The sequence below is a fragment of the Argentina silus genome (genome assembly GCF_951799395.1).
Source record: "Argentina silus genome assembly, chromosome: 19".
NCBI lineage: Eukaryota > Metazoa > Chordata > Actinopteri > Argentiniformes > Argentinidae > Argentina > Argentina silus.
The window spans coordinates 10,099,766-10,120,546 of NC_139673.1; the positions used below are offsets into that span (position 1 = coordinate 10,099,766).

The 20,781-nt window shown below is 44.5% G+C and overlaps 2 protein-coding genes across 2 annotated transcripts; both read left to right on the forward strand.

Annotated features, from left to right (window-relative positions):
- Window positions 1–1,523: 1,523 nt before the first annotated feature.
- LOC310819573 (vitamin D(3) 25-hydroxylase-like) lies at window positions 1,524–9,715 on the forward strand (the record flags this gene model as incomplete). Its single annotated transcript, XM_083690876.1, has 17 exons — window positions 1,524–1,612; window positions 1,792–1,944; window positions 2,204–2,364; window positions 2,584–2,757; window positions 2,930–3,068; window positions 3,151–3,338; window positions 3,495–3,636; window positions 3,766–3,945; window positions 5,553–5,743; window positions 6,596–6,758; window positions 7,339–7,491; window positions 7,730–7,890; window positions 8,077–8,250; window positions 8,343–8,481; window positions 8,610–8,797; window positions 8,980–9,121; window positions 9,522–9,715. The coding sequence occupies exons 1-17, from the start codon at window positions 1,525–1,527 to the stop codon at window positions 9,713–9,715; spliced, it is 2,730 nt and encodes a 909-aa protein (XP_083547002.1). The 5' UTR covers window position 1,524.
- A 1,320-nt stretch (window positions 9,716–11,035) lies between these two features.
- On the forward strand, window positions 11,036–18,245 carry LOC310819574 (cytochrome P450 2B4-like; the record flags this gene model as incomplete). Its single annotated transcript, XM_083690877.1, has 11 exons — window positions 11,036–11,197; window positions 12,042–12,204; window positions 14,059–14,211; window positions 14,450–14,610; window positions 14,797–14,970; window positions 15,063–15,201; window positions 15,306–15,493; window positions 15,664–15,805; window positions 16,205–16,384; window positions 16,954–17,141; window positions 18,066–18,245. 11 exons carry the CDS (start codon window positions 11,036–11,038, stop codon window positions 18,243–18,245), a joined length of 1,830 nt encoding a protein of 609 aa, XP_083547003.1.
- Window positions 18,246–20,781: the final 2,536 nt, after the last annotated feature.

Below are 20,781 nucleotides of genomic sequence, written 5' to 3' on the forward strand. Positions count from 1 at the left end.
CTTCCCCCCAGGACCCCGTCCCTTGCCCCTCCTTGGCAACCTGCTGCAGCTGAACCCCACTAACCCCCTGAAGGACCTGGAGAGGGTAAAGTACTTTGCACCAAATGAAATGCATTCAGATCTGCAGGGTTTTAGCATTTAGCCTACTTGCCATCTGATTACATTCTAAATTAGACATTTACATTTACATTTATGGCATTTAGCAGACGCCTTTATCCAAAGCGACTTACAACAAATACATTTGTTTAAGTAAGTGAATCATCTATCCATCAGTCATCATAAGGTAAAGTAATCAATGCTCAGTGGGCGCCAGGACAGTGAAAAGCCGTGACCGAGTAGTGCGGCTGCTGCATCCACGTAGAGGCAGTGGTGGAAGAGCGGAGTGGTCGGGCAGGGGTTTGGGAGCTGACCATTGCTTACAAGTAGGGAGGGGCTGTTCCCTTTGCCGCCTGGTAGGCGAGCACCAGGGTTTTGAATCTGATGTGAGCTGCTACCAGGAGCCAGTGAAGGTTGCGGAGGAGGGGAGTGACATGGGAGAATTTGGGGAGATTGAACACCAGACGGGCGGCAGCGTTCTGGATGAGCTGCAGAGGCCTGATGGTGGAGGCGGGGAGTCCGGCCAAGAGTGTGTTGCAGTAGTCAAGGCGAGAGATCACAAGTGTTTGGACCAAAAATTGTGCTGCTTCTCTGGTGAGGAATGGACATATCCTTCTGATGTTGTAGAGGAAGAATCTACAGGAGTGTGCTGTCGCTCTGATGAGATGCCCAATTCTGAGAGGGTGGAGAGAAGGATTTACTGTGTTGAATGCAGTGGACAGGTCCAGAAGAATGAGAACAGAGGAGAGGGAGGAAGCCCGAGCAGAGTGGAGGGCCTCCATGATAGCAAGGAGAGCAGCCTCAGTAGAGTGCCCAGCATTAAAGCCGGATTGGTGAGGGTCAAGGAGGTTGTTCTGAAGGAGGTAGTTAGATGGTTGGTTAGAGACAGCATGTTCAAGGGTTTTAGATGAGAAGGAGAGAAGGGATACCGGTCTGCAGTTATGGACAGCAGACAGGTCAAGAGTTGGTTTCTTGAGAAGAGGCTTGACTCTTCAGATCCTGTGGATAGAGAGGAATTGATTAAGGTGGTAAGGAACAGGCTTCACCACTCACTCAATCCCAAATGTATTAGTGCCACAGTAGGTCTAACAGTTTGACATAATGACTTGACACACTTTATTTGGTGATTATCATTATTATTTATGGTCAAATGTTCTTAAACAATAATAACCTTGTAATTACATCTAGTTTCTTTTGAATTCATTCAAGCACCAAAGTTATTTTTTAAGTATAAGCACCCATTGTTACCATTCATGTAATAAATGTTTGGTAAATAGTAGGTACAGACAGTAAAGTGCTATTGGGTGTGTGGGTGTGTGTGTGGGTGTGTGTGTGTGTGTGTGTGTGTTTCAGCTGTCAAGGCGCTATGGAAAAGTGTTCGGCCTGTACATCGGTTCCCGGCCTGCCGTGGTGCTGACTGGCCTGGAGATGAATCGTGAGGCACTGGTCACTCACGCCATCGAGTTTGCAGGACGACCTGACCACATCATGATCAGCCACATGACTAAAGGCAAAGGTACTCAGAACTTCTCAGAACTGGAACTGATCCTGGGATAGTTTTACAGTTACGATAAATGTTTGGAGTGTTTCTAAATCAGTTATCTGCACAAACACACTCACTTCTTGACAGTATTAACTGTGTGTGTGTGTGTGTGTGTGTGTGCATGTGTGTGTGTGTGTGTGTGTGTTCATCAGGGATCATTCTGGCGGATTATGGCCCCGTCTGGAAGGAGCACCGGCGTTTTGCTCTGTCCACACTGAGGAACTTTGGTATGGGCAAACGCTCCATGGAAGATCGCATCCTAGAGGAGGTCTGCAACATCTTCTCTGAGCTGGAGACCAGTGCTGGTAAAACAAACAACTGATGGCACTACACATACTTAATTATTACCCTATTACCCATCTATTACCCATCTATTACCCATCTATTCTGTTGTTTCTATTATCCCCATACTTTCAACGTTGTGGTATTAAAACTAAAGTATTCACATTTGGAATGAGTACAATGTTAGTGTGGTGATTGTTGTTCCTGCCTGTATATTCAGCTCTTTGATAGTCTTCCCTGTATGTGTTGAATGGTGCTGTGATCGTTGCTTTGTCTTGGCAGGCAGGTCTATGGATCCTCAGATCCTGTTCCATCAGGCTTCGGCTAACATTATCTGCTCTGTGATTTTTGGGGAGAGATTTGAGTATGACGACCCGTTCTTCCAGACCCTACTCACAGGGATCCAGGAGCTCACTGATCTTGCCATTGGACCTTGGGCCATGGTACAGTATAGTCTGAATATCGTATCATTACCTCTACTGCTTTGGCAGATACTTCTAATACTTGCTCATATTATCACCACTATCACTAATTTTGATTATGATACATACTGCATCATTAATAACAGAATTTATTGGAGAGTTTCTCTGATCTAGATTGGTTTCTGCCGCACATCATCCACATTTCTATGGAGTTTTGACCAGCTGGTCTATTTTTTTTAGCTCTATGAAATCATGCCTGCCCTGAGGGTCCTCCCCTTGCCATTCAAGAAAGCCTTTCAAATCTACAATCAAGTCAATGAACATGTCCAGAAGGTGGTGACCCGGCGCAAAAAGTCATGGGTAGCAGGAGAGCCCAGAGACCTCCTTGACTGCTACCTGGACCAGATTGATAAGGTAACCAATCAGGCGAGAGAGTGGTGCTCTTCAATGAACATAGAGCAACCCAGCTGGGGGGAGAAGGGCAGGGTGAGATCGAGAAATCATATGCATTCTGTGTGTGTGTGTGTGTGTGTGTGTGTGTGTGTGTGTGTGTGCCCGTGTGCGTGTGTGTGTGTGTATGTATCAGACAGCTGATGGGGGCTCGTCGTTTGATGAGACTCAGTTGGTGGTAATGTTGATTGATCTGTTCATCGCCGGGACAGACACCACTTCAACCACCCTCCGCACTACCCTCCTACTGCTAATGACCAACCAACACATACAGGGTGAGTGTACACACACACACACACACACACACAGGCCTACATTGTGTTGATGGTGCTTATAGGATGTGATTCCTTTCCACAGAGCGTTGTCACCGGGAGATTGAGGCGGTGCTTGCGGGACGTGCACACGCCTCATATGAGGACAGACACGCCATGCCATACGTTCATGCCGTGATCCACGAGTCACAGCGTATGGCTGACACCGCTCCCCTTAGCGTGTTCCACACCGTCTACCGCAGCACGCAATTCCATGGTTACCAGCTGCCCAAGGTGAGGGTTGCCATAACAACTGATGTTCTGCCCCTTGCTTTAGCATCACATGTCCTGAGCTACAAGGAGTGGTCATGATAGATGCAGAATGTCACTGACCTTTTACATCGTCCTATAGAGTCACTCTCAATTGTTCTTCATGAATTTGTATTCCAGGGCACAATGGTGATTCCTAACCTGTCCTCTGTGCTCCATGAAGAAGGTCAGTGGAAGTTCCCTCATGAGTTCAACCCTGAGAACTTCCTCAATGAAGATGGAGAGTTTGTGAAGCCAGAAGCCTTTCTGCCATTTTCATTTGGTAGGTAGAAAATGATCGATAGAGAGAGAGAGAGAAAGAGGAAGAGAAAGCGAGAAAACAACAGAGGTGTGTGTGTGTGTGTGTGTGTGTGTGTGTGTGTGTGTGTGTGTGTGTGTGTGTATTCCTCAGGTTCTCGTGCGTGTCTGGGAGAGGGGTTAGCACGTATGGAGCTTTTCCTGATTCTGGTGACCTTGCTTCGGCATTTCCGATTTGTCTTGCCTGAGGACGGACGAGTTCCTAACTTTGATCTCATCTTCAAGTTAACACAGGCGCCCAAGCCCTATCGTTTGGGAGTGCGTCTGAGGAACAGCCAGTGAGTGTGAACTCACTACCCACAGAGCAGCTGAGAAGCACTCCTTTTTCATCTTTAAGTTCCAAACGGACATGTTTTGCAACACTTTGTGTAATTGAATTAACATCGGAATTGCCTTGTCATGCTAGAGCTGATTTTATTGCCGTCCTTATCCCAACACTGTAACACAAGAGACTCTGGTCGAAGGGTCAAGTACTGTGGGAATTCTTTGAACAAGAAACTGTTTAACAAGCCAAATATAGATACTGTTTAATCAAACACTAGTAAAGTCAGTGTCAAAGTAATCAATTTTTATTATATTTTCATTTTATTGTAATACATTTTTCATTGTGTGGTGTTATTTTTCTGTCTTTGATTTTCTTTTCTTCTATTCTTTGTTTAACTTTGAAGGATAGTTAAAAGGGGGATTGAAGGAATCTGAGTCTCAGGAATTGGTCCTGTGTGCCTCTCCTTTGTGAACCCTCATGAAACTCTCAGTCATACTGTACCAGTACTTAACTTGTTTGTTTGACCAACCATGTCTAAGAATGTTTGTAACAGACAACGTATATCACATTTTTGTCCTCTGGGAATGCTCAGGGACATCTGATGCTGTCTGTGTGATGTATAACTAAGTAGAGCCTTGGGCATTGGAAGCCATGTTTTGGTTTCTTGGTAGGAAAGACCCCAACTGATCATGAAACTGTAATGATGCCACATTCTGATACTGTACAGTATGTCCATCATTGATATTCTTATTTGTCCTTGTTGTAACATTGTACAGTATGTCTAATGTTTTATGTTAATCGTCTGTAATGTATTTTTGTGGACTACAGAAATACTAGTTGTAGCTTGGCGGGAGACAATGGGGATCCTAATACAGAATGAAGAATGATGTCATTGAACAAGTTCATGAAATATTAAAAATGTTCATCTTGATGTAACTGGTTGTCGTGTGGTGGAAGTCTAGGATTTATGACTCTGTACTTCAGCTCTTTGGAGGTAAGAATCAAGAAACAAGTCCTGAGTAGCCACAATATCTGAGTCCGGTATTTATTGCTTGCAAACAAGAGACAAGAGCGTAACAGCAGCCCAGCGTAGATCCGGGGATCTGTTCAGCACAAGTCTGAAGAGGCGATTATCAGGATTGTCTTTTATACAGATTGAACATAATGGTAGGCGCCGCCAAGGCTATCACCGACAAGCTTGTGCTTACGTGAGAGAGGGCGGGAGAGAATAAACAATGGGGAGACTTTCTTACTGATCAATCGGCGTTCATCATTTCACACCTATCGGCAAGATACGTCTGTCCCCCCATTACTGCTCTCCCTCACCACTCCCTCCGCTGTTCATATGGTAAATTATACAGTCCTTCTCAGAACAATGGCTATAGAACTTTAGAGGTGTGGCAAGAGAAAATGTAATCACAGTATTTCCACAATTTGTATCAGTCATATGAAAGTCTATAACCTGAAAACAGTTCTATGAATGTATTTTCCATAACACCTCCCACCTCTTCTTCTTTCATCATGTGTGAGTGTGTGTTTGTGTGTGTGTGTGTGTGTGTGTGTGATTGCGTGCATGTGCGTGATTGCGTGCATGTGCACGTGTGGGGGATAAATAGCTCACCAGAAAGAACAAAGTGCAGTCACAATGTTTGGGTCAGTGGTGTTGTTGTGGCTCTTTTTCCTCCTCCTCTTCTTCCTCATCTGGATCCGCCGACCCAAAGGCTTCCCCCCAGGACCCCGTCCCTTGCCCCTCTTTGGCAACTTGCTGCAGCTGAACCCCACAAATCCCCTGAAGGACCTGGACAGGGTAAGAGAACATCAGAAACCTCAGTGACTGGAAGATTGGTTTACATTGGGTCATCAGTCTGTTATGATCAGTATATACACCATTGGGATTTTCTGGTATGTTGTTATGTTGTGATCAGTGTTATACTAATTTATGTTGTGTGTAAATCTAGAATCACTATTTAGCAATGGTACGAATCAAGACAGTCAGTCAGTATGGCGCCGGTTATATCTGTCCCCTGGGCTCTATCAGTTGGTGGGGACTCGCTGATTTAGGTGCAAGGCCACACTGACCTAAAGAGGGGGCTCTTGTAATTGTGTTTGTGCTCAGCACATGATAACTGAACCATTTCTGCCTGGACCAGTCAAAATGTTTACCACTATAAAACCTCAGTGACTGGAAGTTTGGTTTACATTGGGTTATCTATCTATGTGATTTTTACTAGAGTATTCCTTTCTTTCCTAATGAATATAATTGACATGTTTCATCGACATGTGATTTAACTTTTCATCACATGAGCAGCAGTAGCCAATAAACTGTGACAGGGTCCAGAATAGGCCAGGTTCTTGGGACTGAATTGGCCTTCATTACCCCTGGAAACAAAGTCCACTGAGTTCACTACATTGTGTTTTCAGATATCATTTATTTATGTGTCTTTTCTTTCTTTCTCTATCTCTCTCTTTAAATAAACCATTCAACTTAGTTGCACAGGGACAATGCACATAAGTCAATGTGTCTGTAAATATGTCTGTCTCTCTCTCTCTCTCTCTCTCTCTCTATTTTGTGGAAACATATTCCTCCATATGCATCTCTCATGTTTTTGTCATGTTTTTGTTTTCTCTCTCTCTCTCTCTCTCTCTCTCTCTCTCTCAGCTAGCAGGGCGCTATGGAAACGTGTTCAGCCTGTACATCGGTTCCCGGCCTGCCGTGGTGCTGACTGGCCTGGAGGTGATTCGAGAGGCGCTGGTCACTCACGCGGCCGAGTTTGCAGGACGACCTGACCACCTCATGATCAGCCACATTACTGAGGGCAAAGGTACTCAGAACTGGAACTCATCCTGGCATAGTTTTATACTGGAAAACATTGTAGGACTGGTCCAGACAGAACTGGTTCAGTTATCAAGTGCTGAGCACAAACACAATTACAAGAGCCCCCTCTTTAGGTCAGTGTGGCCTTGCACCTAAATCAGCGAGTCCCCACCAACTGATAGAGCCCAGGGGACAGATATAACCGGCGCCATACTGACTGTCTTGATTCGTACCATTGCTAAATAGTCATTATAGATTTACACAAAACATAAATTAGTATAACACTGATCACAACATACCAGCAAATCCCAATGGTGTATATACTGATCATAACAGAATCATCCAACAGTATTTATAGATTGATCTATATCATTGAACAGTGTATGACTGAACAAAATATAATCATGATGACATGGTTATACTGATTGAAATAGATTGTTGTATGGCTATATTGATCTATATTGATCTGTCTCCACTCACAATATGACCTCCCTATCTGCGTTTGTGTGTGTGTGTGCGTGTGCGTGTGCGTGCGTGTGCGTGTGTGTGCGTGTGTGTGTGTGTATGTGTGTGTGTGTGTTCATCAGGGATCATTCTGGCGGATTATGGCCCCATCTGGAAGGAGCACCGGCGTTTTGCTCTGTCCACACTGAGGAACTTTGGTATGGGCAAACGCTCCATGGAAGATCGCATCCTAGAGGAGGTCTCCAACATCTGCTCTGAGCTGGAGACCAGTGCTGGTAAAACAAACACACAAAAAAACTGGTGCTCCAGATACTCTATAGTTCCAACATCTATTCTATTGATGCTATTATCCTCATACTTTCAATGTGATATTAAAACTAAAGTATTCACATTTGGAATGAGTACAATGTTAGTGTGGTGATTTGTTGATCTGCTCTTTCTGTGTATTCAGCTCTTAAATTGTCTTGTCTGTGTGTGCTGAATGGTGCTGTGATCGTTGCTTTGTCCTGGCAGGCAGGTCTATGGATCCTCAGAACTTGTTCCATCAGGCTGCATCTAACATCATCTGCTCGCTGATTTTTGGGGACAGATTTGAGTATAACGACCCGTTCTTCCAGACCCTCATCAATGGGATGCAGGAGATCAATAAACTTATCATTGGACCTTGGGCCATGGTACAGTACAGTTTGAACAACTTATCATAACCTCTACTGCTTCCAATACTTGCTCATATTACCACCACTATCACATAGATAGCATTAATAACACATTTTATTATAGTTTCTCTGATCTAGATTAATTTCTGCTGCACATTATCCACATTTCTATGGAGTTTTGACCAGCTGATCTATTTGTTTTAGCTCTATGAAATCATGCCTGCCCTGAGGATCCTCCCCTTGCCATTCAAGAAAGCCTTTCACCGCTACAATCAGATCAAAGAACATGTCCAGAAGGTTGTGACCCAGCACAAAAGGTCAAGGGTCATAGGAGAGCCCAGGGACCTCCTTGACTGCTACCTGGACCAGATGGATAAGGTAACCAATCAGGCGAGAGAGTGGTGGTCTTCAATGAACATGGACAACCCAGCCCATATGCATTTTGTGTGTGTTGTGTGTGTGTGTATCAGAGAGCTGATGGAGGCTCATCATTTGATGAGACTCAGATGGTGATAATGCTGATTGATCTGTTCATCGCCGGGACAGACACCACTTCAAACACCCTCCGCAGTGCCTTGCTACTGCTAATGACCAACCAACACATACAGGGTGAGTACACACACGCACACACGTACACACACACACACACACACACACACACACACACACACACACACACACACTCACAGGCATACATTGTGTTGGTGGTGCTTATAGGATGTGATTCCTTTCCACAGAGCGTTGTCACCGGGAGATTGAGGCAGTGCTTGGGGGACGTGCACACGCCTCCTATGAGGACAGACACGCCATGCCGTACGTTCAAGCCGTGATCCACGAGTCACAGCGTATGTCTGACACCGCTCCCCTTGGCGTGTTCCACACAACCAACCGCAGGATGCAACTCCATGGTTACCAGCTGCCCAAGGTGTGCGTTGCCATAACAACTGATGTTCTGCCCCTTCCTTTAGCATCACATGTCCTGAACTACAAGGAGTGGTCATGATAGATGCAGAATGTTACTGACCTTTTAGATCGTCCTATAGAGAGACTCTCAGTTGTTCTTCATGTATTTCTTCTCACTCCACAATTTTGTTCTGACTATTCCAGGGCACGATGGTGATTCCTAACCTGTCCTCTGTGCTCCATGAAGAAGGCCAGTGGAAGTTCCCTCATGAGTTCAACCCTGAGAACTTCCTCAACAAGGATGGAGAGTTTGTGAAGCCAGAAGCCTTTCTGCCGTTTTCAATTGGTAGGTAGAAAATGAACGAGAGAGAGAGAGAAAGAAAATAAAATAACAAATGCAGTCTTTCTTCACACACACTTCTTCTTCTTCTTCTTCTTCTCCCAAACCTTATAGAAATGTCCACCAAAGACTTAGTTAACTTTGCAACTCACTACACTTCAATAACCAACCATATTCATACAGTGCTGTAATTTGAAATAGAACAGGAGATGATTGGTGCAAAGAGAGAGAGCATCAATTTGTCCATAGTTACAATTGTCTCCCCCTGTTCCAGTGACAACTCCAACAGTGTAGCTGTAGATAGTCTCTCAACTCCCTCTCTGTCATCAGACCTCTAGACAGCCTCCTGTATTTAACTCACTGTGCTAGAGGGCAGTTAGTGATTGTGTGTGCGTGTGTTCCTCAGGTTCTCGTGTGTGTCTAGGGGAGGGGTTAGCACGTATGGAGCTTTTCCTGATTCTGGTGACCTTGCTTCGACTTTTCCGATTCGTCTTGCCTGAGGACGGACGTGTTCCTGACTTTGATCTCATCTTCGGGGGAACACAGTCACCCAAGCCCTACCGGTTGGGAGTGCGTTTGTGGAACAGCCAGCGAGGGTGAACTAACTACCCACAGAGCAGCTGAGAAGCTAACTTCACGCTCCTGTTCTAAGTTTGCGTTTTTAAGTTCCAAACAGGTTATTCAACAACCAACAGGGACTTTCAACATGTTATGCAACACTTTGTGTAACTGAATTACTTCGCCATGATAGATTAACACATGACACATCCTTTTCATTCTCTTCAATCATATACACTTGATTTTAGCTGAACTGTCCATCATCCTGTGTGCCAGATATGACCCTGACACAGAGCTAAATATACAGTAGCAAGACTCAGAAGCTAACCTTTTGTTCAACTCAAGGCCTTGGTCACACCTGTGAAGAAGAGGAGTACGAGGTCTATCGTCTAACATCTGTGCTGCCCCAAAGATGGGACTCTTTTCAGAAGTAACTGGCTGAAGGAATCTGGGTCTCAGGAATTGGTCCTGTGTGCCTTTCCTTTGTGAACCCTCATGAAAATCTCAGTCATACCAGAACTTAACTTGTTTGACCAACCATGTCTAAGAATGTTTGTTACAGATGGGTCAATGTATGTCACATTTTTGTCCTCTGGGAATGCTCAGGGACATCTGATGCTGTCTGTGTGATGTATAACTAAGTAGAGCCTTTAGGCGTCGAAAGCCATGTTTTGAGAACATAAGATATTGGGAAGTGAAACAACTGTGGAAAAGTTATGTTCGATTTGTTGGTCAGAGAGTTGTGTCTGTCTCACATTCTTTATTTTACGTGAAAAAGATGATTCCTACATGATTCCTTCCTCATGTCTTTTTGTGGACCCCAGGAATACTAGTGGTTACTAGGCGGCAGCTTTTGGGGATCCTAATACAGAATGAAGAATGATGTAATTGAACTAGTTCATAAAATATTCAGAATGAGAAGTGTCTTCTTTAGTGACTTTATACTAGACTTTGCATCTTAACATAACTGTTTGTATCTGGAGCTCCATAATAAATTGGTACTTGACTACACCGTCCTTTACCAAAATCAGCCTACAGTATATGAAAATATTCCTCATTCCATTCAATGCATTACAATGAGCCCATCCTCATCCGACCAGCAAGGAAACGGCCTATCCGGCCCGTCCACACCTGGGTCGTCTCTGGGCCTCTCAGAGGTTCTGTTGGGTATGGAGCTGCTAAATCAAAGATCAGGCTGGCGAGGTCAATAGGACACCAGAGCCTCCTCCCACCTGTTCTTCTTTCATCGTGTGTGTGTGTGTGTGTGTGTGTGTGTGTGTGTGTGTGTGTGTGTGTGTGATTGTGCGCATGTGTGCATGTGGGGGATTAATAGCTCACCAGAAAGAACAAAGTGCAGTCACAATGTTTGGGTCAGTGGTGTTGTTGTGGCTCTTTTTCCTCCTCCTCTTCTTCCTCATCTGGATCCGCCGACCCAAAGGCTTCCCCCCAGGACCCCGTCCCTTGCCCCTCTTTGGCAACCTGCTGCAGCTGAACCCCACAAATCCCCTGAAGGACCTGGACAGGGTAAGAGAACATCAGAAACCTCAGTGACTGGAAGATTGGTTTACATTGGGTTATCAGTCTGTTATGATCAGTATATACACCATTGGGATTTGCTGGTATGTTGTTATGTTGTGATCAGTGTTATACTAATTTATGTTGTGTGTAAATCTAGAATCACTATTTAGCAATGGTACGAATCAAGACAGTCAGTCAGTATGGCGCCGGTTATATCTGTCCCCTGGGCTCTATCAGTTGGTGGGGACTCGCTGATTTAGGTGCAAGGCCACACTGACCTAAAGAGGGGGCTCTTGTAATTGTGTTTGTGCTCAGCACTTGATAACTGAACCAGTTCTGCCTGGACCAGTCAAAATGTTTACCACTATAAAACCTCAGTGACTGAAAGTTTGGTTTACATTGGGTTATCTATCTATGTGATTTTTACTAGAGTATTCCTTTCTTTCCTAATGAATATAATTGACATGTTTCATCGACATGTGATTTAACTTTTCATCACATGAGCAGCAGTAGCCAATAAACTGTGACAGGGTCCAGAATAGGCCAGGTTCTTGGGACTGAATTGGCCTTCATTACCCCTGGAAACAAAGTCCACTGAGTTCACTACATTGTGTTTTCAGATATCATTTATTTATGTGTCTTTTCTTTCTTTCTCTATCTCTCTCTTTAAATAAACCATTCAACTTAGTTGCACAGGGACAATGCACATAAGTCAATATGTCTGTAAATATGTCTGTCTCTCTCTCTCTCTCTCTCTCTCTCTCTATTTTGTGGAAACATATTCCTACATATGCATCTCTCATGTTTTTGTCATGTTTTTGTTTTCTCTCTCTCTCTCTCTCTCTCTCAGCTATCAGGGCGCTATGGAAACGTGTTCAGCCTGTACATCGGTTCCCGGCCTGCCGTGGTGCTGACTGGCCTGGAGGTGATTCGAGAGGCGCTGGTCACTCACGCGGCCGAGTTTGCAGGACGACCTGACCACCTCATGATCAGCCACATTACTGAGGGCAAAGGTACTCAGAACTGGAACTCATCCTGGCATAGTTTTATACTGGAAAACATTATAGGACTGGTCCAGACAGAACTGGTTCAGTTATCAAGTGCTGAGCACAAACACAATTACAAGAGCCCCCTCTTTAGGTCAGTGTGGCCTTGCACCTAAATCAGCGAGTCCCCACCAACTGATAGAGCCCAGGGGACAGATATAACCGGCGCCATACTGACTGTCTTGATTCGTACCATTGCTAAATAGTCATTATAGATTTACACAAAACATAAATTAGTATAACACTGATCACAACATACCAGCAAATCCCAATGGTGTATATACTGATCATAACAGAATCATCCAACAGTATTTATAGATTGATCTACAGTCATGAGAAAAAGTTAGGACACCCCCCAAAATATTAAGTTATTCTCTTAAAAATATGGACATATCAATATGTTATCTTCTTTCTAACAATGTCTATAGATAAAGGGGATGTAATTGAACAAAAAACTATGAAAATGTAACTTTGTAATCATTTATTTAACGAAAAATTAACAATAATGCCAATTCCTACTGAGGAAAAAGTTAGGACACCCTATGCCTTAATAGCTAGTATTGCCCCCCTTGGCTGAAATAACCTCAATTAGACGTTTCTTATAACTGTCTACAGGTCTCTGACATCAATTGGGAGAAAGTTTTTCCCACTCCTCCTTGCAGAATTCTTTCAGCTGTGTGATGTTCGAGGGGTGTCTTGCATGCACAGCCAGTTTCAAATCAATCCACAGCATCTCAATAAGATTAAGATCCGGGCTTTGACTTGACCATTCCAGAACTCTCAATTTATTTTTCTTGAGTCATTCCTTGGTAGATTTACTGGAATGTTTTGGGTCATTGTCATGTTGCATGGTCCACATCTGCTTCAGCTTCAACTTTCGAACAGATGGTCTCACATTTTCCTCAAGCACCCTCTGATACAATACAAAATTCATAGTGGATTCTATGATGGTGAGCTGACCAGGCCCTGCTGCAGAAAAGCAGCCCCAAACCATGACATTTCCACCCCCATGCTTCACAGTTGGTATGAGGTTCTTGTTCTCAAATGCTGTCTTGGTTTTGCGCCAAACATGTCTACTCTTACTGTGCCCAAATAGTTCAACTTTGGATTCATCTGTCCAAAGCACATTGTTCCAGAAGTTCTGGTCTTTCTCTGGCAAACTTTAGTCTTGCCCTGATGTTTTTTTTTTGACAGCAGGGGTTTCCTCCTTGCACACCTCCCATGTAATGCAAACTTGTTCAGTCTCTTTCTTATGGTGGATGCATGTACTTTGACATCAATTGTGGCAAGAGATACCTGTAGGTCTTCTAATCATTTGCACCTGATGTGGTGCTCTTTATTATAATTTTAGGCATTTTAAGTGGAACTAAATGTAGGGGTGTCCTAACTTTTTCCTCACAAGAAGATTGCATTTCTATTAATTACATTTTACCAATAATTTTTTAAATAATTTGTTTCAGTTGTATTTGTTTAGTTATATTACCTCAATTTTTCAATATTGTTCAAATGAATATCAAATGTCCATATGTTTGAATATGTTGAAGAAGACAAAGGTTTTCATAGGGTGTCCTAATTTTTTCTCATGACTGTATATCATTGAACAGTGTATGACTGAACAAAATATAATCATGATGACATGGTTATACTGATTGAAATAGATTGTTGTATGGCTATATTGATCTATATTGATCTGTCTCCACTCACAATATGACCTCCCTATCTGCGTTTGTGTGTGTGTGTGCGTGTGCGTGTGCGTGTGCGTGTGCGTGTGCGTGCGTGTGCGTGTGTGTGTGTGTATGTGTGTGTGTGTGTGTTCATCAGGGATCATTCTGGCGGATTATGGCCCCATCTGGAAGGAGCACCGGCGTTTTGCTCTGTCCACACTGAGGAACTTTGGTATGGGCAAACGCTCCATGGAAGATCGCATCCTAGAGGAGGTCTCCAACATCTGCTCTAAGCTGGAGACCAGTGCTGGTAAAACAAACACACAAAAAAACTGGTGCTCCAGATACTCTATAGTTCCAACATCTATTCTATTGATGCTATTATCCTCATACTTTCAATGTGATATTAAAACTAAAGTATTCACATTTGGAATGAGTACAATGTTAGTGTGGTGATTTGTTGATCTGCTCTTTCTGTGTATTCAGCTCTTAAATTGTCTTGTCTGTGTGTGCTGAATGGTGCTGTGATCGTTGCTTTGTCCTGGCAGGCAGGTCTATGGATCCTCAGAACTTGTTCCATCAGGCTGCATCTAACATCATCTGCTCGCTGATTTTTGGGGACAGATTTGAGTATAACGACCCGTTCTTCCAGACCCTCATCAATGGGATGCAGGAGATCAATAAACTTATCATTGGACCTTGGGCCATGGTACAGTACAGTTTGAACAACTTATCATAACCTCTACTGCTTCCAATACTTGCTCATATTACCACCACTATCACATAGATAGCATTAATAACACATTTTATTATAGTTTCTCTGATCTAGATTAATTTCTGCTGCACTTTATCCACATTTCTATGGAGTTTTGACCAGCTGATCTATTTGTTTTAGCTCTATGAAATCATGCCTGCCCTGAGGATCCTCCCCTTGCCATTCAAGAAAGCCTTTCACCGCTACAATCAGATCAAAGAACATGTCCAGAAGGTGGTGACACAGCACAAAAGGTCAAGGGTCATAGGAGAGCCCAGGGACCTCCTTGACTGCTACCTGGACCAGATGGATAAGGTAACCAATCAGGCGAGAGAGTGGTGGTCTTCAATGAACATGGACAACCCAGCCCATATGCATTTTGTGTGTGTTGTGTGTGTGTGTATCAGAGAGCTGATGGAGGCTCATCATTTGATGAGACTCAGATGGTGATAATGCTGATTGATCTGTTCATCGCCGGGACAGACACCACTTCAAACACCCTCCGCAGTGCCTTGCTACTGCTAATGACCAACCAACACATACAGGGTGAGTACACACACGCACACACGTACACACGTACACACACACACACACACTCACAGGCATACATTGTGTTGGTGGTGCTTATAGGATGTGATTCCTTTCCACAGAGCGTTGTCACCGGGAGATTGAGGCAGTGCTTGGGGGACGTGCACACGCCTCCTATGAGGACAGACACGCCATGCCGTACGTTCAAGCCATGATCCACGAGTCACAGCGTATGTCTGACACCGTTCCCCTTAGCGTGTTCCACACCGTCTACCGCAGCACACAACTTCATGGTTACCAGCTGCCCAAGGTGAGGGTTGCCATAACAACTGATGTTCTGCCCGTTCCTTTAGCATCACATGTCCTGAGCCACAAGGAGTGGTCATGATGGATGCAGAATGTCACTGACCTTTTAGATCGTCCTATAGAGAGACTCTCAGTTCTTCTCACTCCTTCACAATTTTGTTCTGACTATTCCAGGGCACGATGGTGATTCCTAACCTGTCCTCTGTGCTCCATGAAGAAGGCCAGTGGAAGTTCCCTCATGAGTTCAACCCTGAGAACTTCCTCAACGAGGATGGAGAGTTTGTGAAGCCAGAAGCCTTTCTGCCGTTTTCAATTGGTAGGTAGAAAATGAACGAGAGAGAGAGAGAAATAAAATAAAATAACAAATGCAGTCTTTCTTCACACACACACTTCTTCTTCTTCTTCTTCTCCCAAACCTTATAGAAATGTCCACCAAAGACTTAGTTAACTTTGCAACTCACTACACTTCAATAACCAACCATATTCATACAGTGCTGTAATTTGAAATAGAACAGGAGATGATTGGTGCAAAGAGAGAGAGCATCAATTTGTCCATAGTTACAATTGTCTCCCCCTGTTCCAGTGACAACTCCAACAGTGTAGCTGTAGATAGTCTCTCAACTCCCTCTCTGTCATCAGACCTCTAGACGGCCTCCTGTATTTGACTCACTGTGTCAGAGGGCAGTGAGTGATTGTGTGTGCGTGTGTTCCTCAGGTTCTCGTGTGTGTCTAGGGGAGGGGTTAGCACGTATGGAGCTTTTCCTGATTCTGGTGACCTTGCTTCGGCATTTCCGATTCGTCTTGCCTGAGGACGGACGTGTTCCCGACTTTGATCTCATCTTTGGGGGAACACAGTCACCCAAGCCCTACCGGTTGGGAGTGCGTCTGAGGAACAGTCAGCGAGGGTGAACTAACTACCCACAGAGCAGCTGAGAAGATAACTTCGCGCTCCTTTTCGATGTTTGCATCTTTAAGTTCCAGACAGGTTATTCAATAACCAACAGAGACTTTCAACTTTTATGTTTTGCAACACTTTGTGTAACTGAATAAAAATCTGAATTACTTTGCCATGATAGAGCTGGTATTATACTGTACTGTAACACAACAGAATCCCCCCCACCCCCTCAATGTGTAGATACAATTGTGCTTAGCGTTGAAATCGGTTTACATTTCTTATTTAATATATAAATACCACCTTAGGAAGCACACCAACGAGCTTTACACACTACTGCCTGAACTGTATTGTACCAAATACCAGGCTATAGGGTGGAGGAGATTCAGCCAGTAGGATTTCAAGAACTGGAATCTAGTTTCGGACACATTATCAGAAAGAAGAAAACACAAGATTAGAGGTCGTGGAAATCTGACACATTAAACAGTAGGAGAGAATACACACACACACACACTCACACACAGGCATACATTGTGTTGGTGGTACTTATAGGATGTGATTCCTTTCCACAGAGCGTTGTCACCGGGAGATTGAGGCAGTGCTTGAGGGACGTGCACACGCCTCATATGAGGACAGACACGCCATGCCGTACGTTCAAGCCGTGATCCACGAGTCACAGCGTATGGCTGACACCGTTCCCCTTAGCGTGTTCCACACCATCTCCCACAGCACGCAACTTCATGGTTACCAGCTGCCCAAGGTGAGGGTTGCCATAACAACTGATGTTCTGCCCCTTCCTTTAGCATCACATGTCCTGAACTACAAGGAGTGGTTATGATAGATGCAGAATGTTACTGACCTTTTAGATCGTCCTATAGAGTCACTCTCAATTGTTCTTCATGTATTTCTTCTCACTCCACAATTTTGTTCTGACTATTCCAGGGCACGACTGTGATTCCTAACCTGTCCTCTGTGCTCCATGAAGAAGGCCAGTGGAAGTTCCCTCATGGCTCACCAGAAAGAACAGTGTCATGGAAATCCGCCACTGTAGTATTTCAGCAACAGTGAGATTCAAGAGTCAAAGGTCTTGTTAAGCCACAATATAAGTCCTTTATTATACTTGCAAGCGGAGAGACACTCTAAAGTTCAGTGAAATCTCTGAAGCATCTCAACAACTTTCCTTCCTTATAGGAGTATAGGGTTTTCTATCGATGTGATTTTTCCTAGAGTATTCTTTCTTGCCTAATTAATATAATTGACATGTTTCATCGAGATGTAACTTAACTTTTCATCACATGAGCAGCAGTAGCCAATAAACTGTGACAGGGTCCAGAATAGACCAGGTTCCAGGGACTGAGTTGGCCTTCATTACCCCTGGAAACAAAGTCCACTGAGTTCACTCCATTGTGTATCCAGTTATAATTTATTTACAAAATCTCAAATGATTCTTGATGGGATGTTTCAGCAGCAATAGATGCTTATGTTTACTTTACACAGACAGAGAGTGCTTATATGAGAAGGAAAGCCCTTCCAATCTTATCTTAAGATATGTTTGTTGGACTGTCACTCAACTCAATGTCTCACTGTTTGACACTGGGTCTCTTTGTCTTTGTATTTTCTCTCTCTCTACACTGACCTAGCCTGATCTCTAAGACGGAGCAGCTCCAGAATTATTAAGGCCCAGTTGGCTCAGGTGTGGACAGGCCTGCGTTTTCTGGTTGGTCGGTGGCTGTGGGTGAACAGGGACGCACTGGAGTACCTGGCCAGGACCGGAGGAGAGCTTCCTCTCTACCCTGCCCTGGGAGAGTACTGGGGAACCTGGGACTGTGAGGAGAGGCTGAACTTCATCGGTTACAAAGAGTGAGAACCGAAGGAGAAATGTTCTGTGTGGAGGCTATGTGATAACTTAAACCTACTGTATGTAGGCTCAGTGTATATCTAATATCATTATCCTCTGTGTTTGCCATTAACTGTACCTGTGTGCTCTATATTCCATTAAATGTTGGATCCATACTGTCTACTTTACTTTGTATGTAACTATACCTGCAGTGTAGATGGTTGTAAAATGTATTTTACTGTGTTTTGTGTGTTCATTAACAATCACACATCAAGTTTGTTTGATTGTAAAAAAAATGGTAAATGCTTTGTACTGCTATCCCATTTTTATTATCAAGGGTTTGCTGCCCCCTAGTGGTGATGGAATTCCTTCCCTCTGCTCTCATTGACATGCCACTTGAGTGTCCAATGACCTGGGCCCTGGGCCTTCCTTGCTTCTATAGAGTGACTCATCGGTCTCTACTGGATCAGTGACACTGTATTACTGGATCTTTGTTATTCATAAATTGTGGATGATTTTCTGTAGGCTATGTTGTGCAATACATCATGTTATTGAAGTAATGTTTGATTAAACATGGGTTGTAAATCCAGATGTTTTTGTTGGTTTGTTTGCCTATTAAGATCAATAATAAACATGGATCTATTCACACCACTTCATAAAAGCATACCAAGTTATTCATAGGGGATGGGCTTAATTGTCCATTTATCTTCATTGTGATTTCTGTAACAGATGAAGTTCAGCCTCTCCTGACAATCCCAGGTTCCCCAGTACTCTCCCACCTTGGACAGGGTTCCACAGCGGAGGTGTGAGGCGGGTCACAGGGGAAGCTCTCCTCCGGTCCTGGCCAAGTACTCCAGCGTGTCCCTGTTCACCCACAGCCACCGACCAACCAGGAAATGCAGGCCTGTCCACACCTGGTTCGTCTGGGCCTGTAAGAGATTCTGTTGGGCCTGGACCTGCTCAGTCTCGAAGATCAGGCTGGCGAAGTCAGTGTACTGCTCTCTGCAGTGCACCAGAGCCTCATCCCACGTCTTATTCTCTTTCACCAGGATCAGATCACACTTCTTCTTATAGCAAAAGAAAGATTTATTTTTTTAGCACAATTCTTGTCAGCACCCATGTTAGTCAGATGCCATAGTGCGACACAGTTCTCATTGCCATTAACATTGTTTGGTTCGTTATGATTCCATAATTAAAATGGTAACCTTCCTTCTCCTCCAGACCACTTCCACTCTGTGCTATCAATGCTATCTCTGTACAGACCAATCCAAGTATCAGTGCTGCCGTGTCCCTGTTTGACTGTGAGCTGCTCAGCATCATCCCGGCTGTTGATGAAGGACAGGTCAGTGTAGTGGTGTCTGCAGTACTTCTGAGCCTCATACCAGGTAATTCTTTTGTCCACATAGACATTCTCCGTCTGCAGACTGGAGACCAGCCCACATAGAGCAGTGATGAAGAGCCCAGTGAAGCTGCTTTTCGCCTGCATGATGCCCCCGTCCTCAGTCCGTATAGAGTGAAGCTCTGCCCTTTGCTACTCTTATGTTTCAAAGTCTACCTGCCATTTCACCTCTTTACACACACAGCCCACCAATCAGGGAGCTCTCTGTAACCACCTCTGCCCCCAAAGCCCACCAACCAGAAAGCTCTGACTTGTGAGGGGAATGTTCAAGTTAAATCTCAAATGTACCTGGTAAACAAATGAAAATGTAAATGAAGATGTAAACATGCCCTCACATCCCTCAAAGTGAAAAGGAAAACCACCGATTTTTAGTCGTATTGGTAAAGCGCATAAGCAGAGAATGAGTAAATAAGTCATTCCTTTAGCAATGTTCTTAGTGGAACCCTTGCTTTCATCTATTCAATTATGTTAGGCGCTTACTTAAGGAAGGAAGGGAGGAAGGGATGGATAGATGAAGAAAAGAGTGTGTGTGTGTGTGGGGGGGGGGGGGGGGGGTGCATTTCCAAACCACTCAAACAGGGCCCTGATCTCGCTCCATCACCCTCTGTGAGAAGGTGCCCCCAGCCCCCTATGTACTGGGAGCTGGTCTGTCCAGCTGGTCTCCCCAGTGCTCTGTGTTTTCTGCAGGGATCGAGAGGGAGGAAGGCTGGGGTGGGGGGGTGGGGGGGGGGTATCCTGTTTCTCATTGAATATTCCTGAGGCCAACTGAGCCCCGCAGTGCTGAGTGACTGCTGTTCCCTACGGCATCAATAATACAAGAGGAAGTTATTGTCCCGCCATAGGCCACACTGACACAGAGTTAAAGGGCCAGAGGGGGTGGAGAGGTGGTCCTTTCACTCACCCTGCTTGGGTTTCAGGGCCTGCAGACAGCGGCCTGACACCAGGGAGCCTGCCGCTGCAGCCCAGTACAGGGCCTGATTGTGTGGCTGGAGTGACCGGAGGATGGATATGTCTGCGCTGTGACAACCCGTAGAGACCCGCTGGCTCAGCTCAGCCCTATGGGTAAACCTATACCCCCACAGACCCAGAGTCAGGATGAGGCCCAGCTGAGAGACAGCTCAATAGAGAATTAGTCAGCAGGAGACACTGGACAGCTAGAGAATG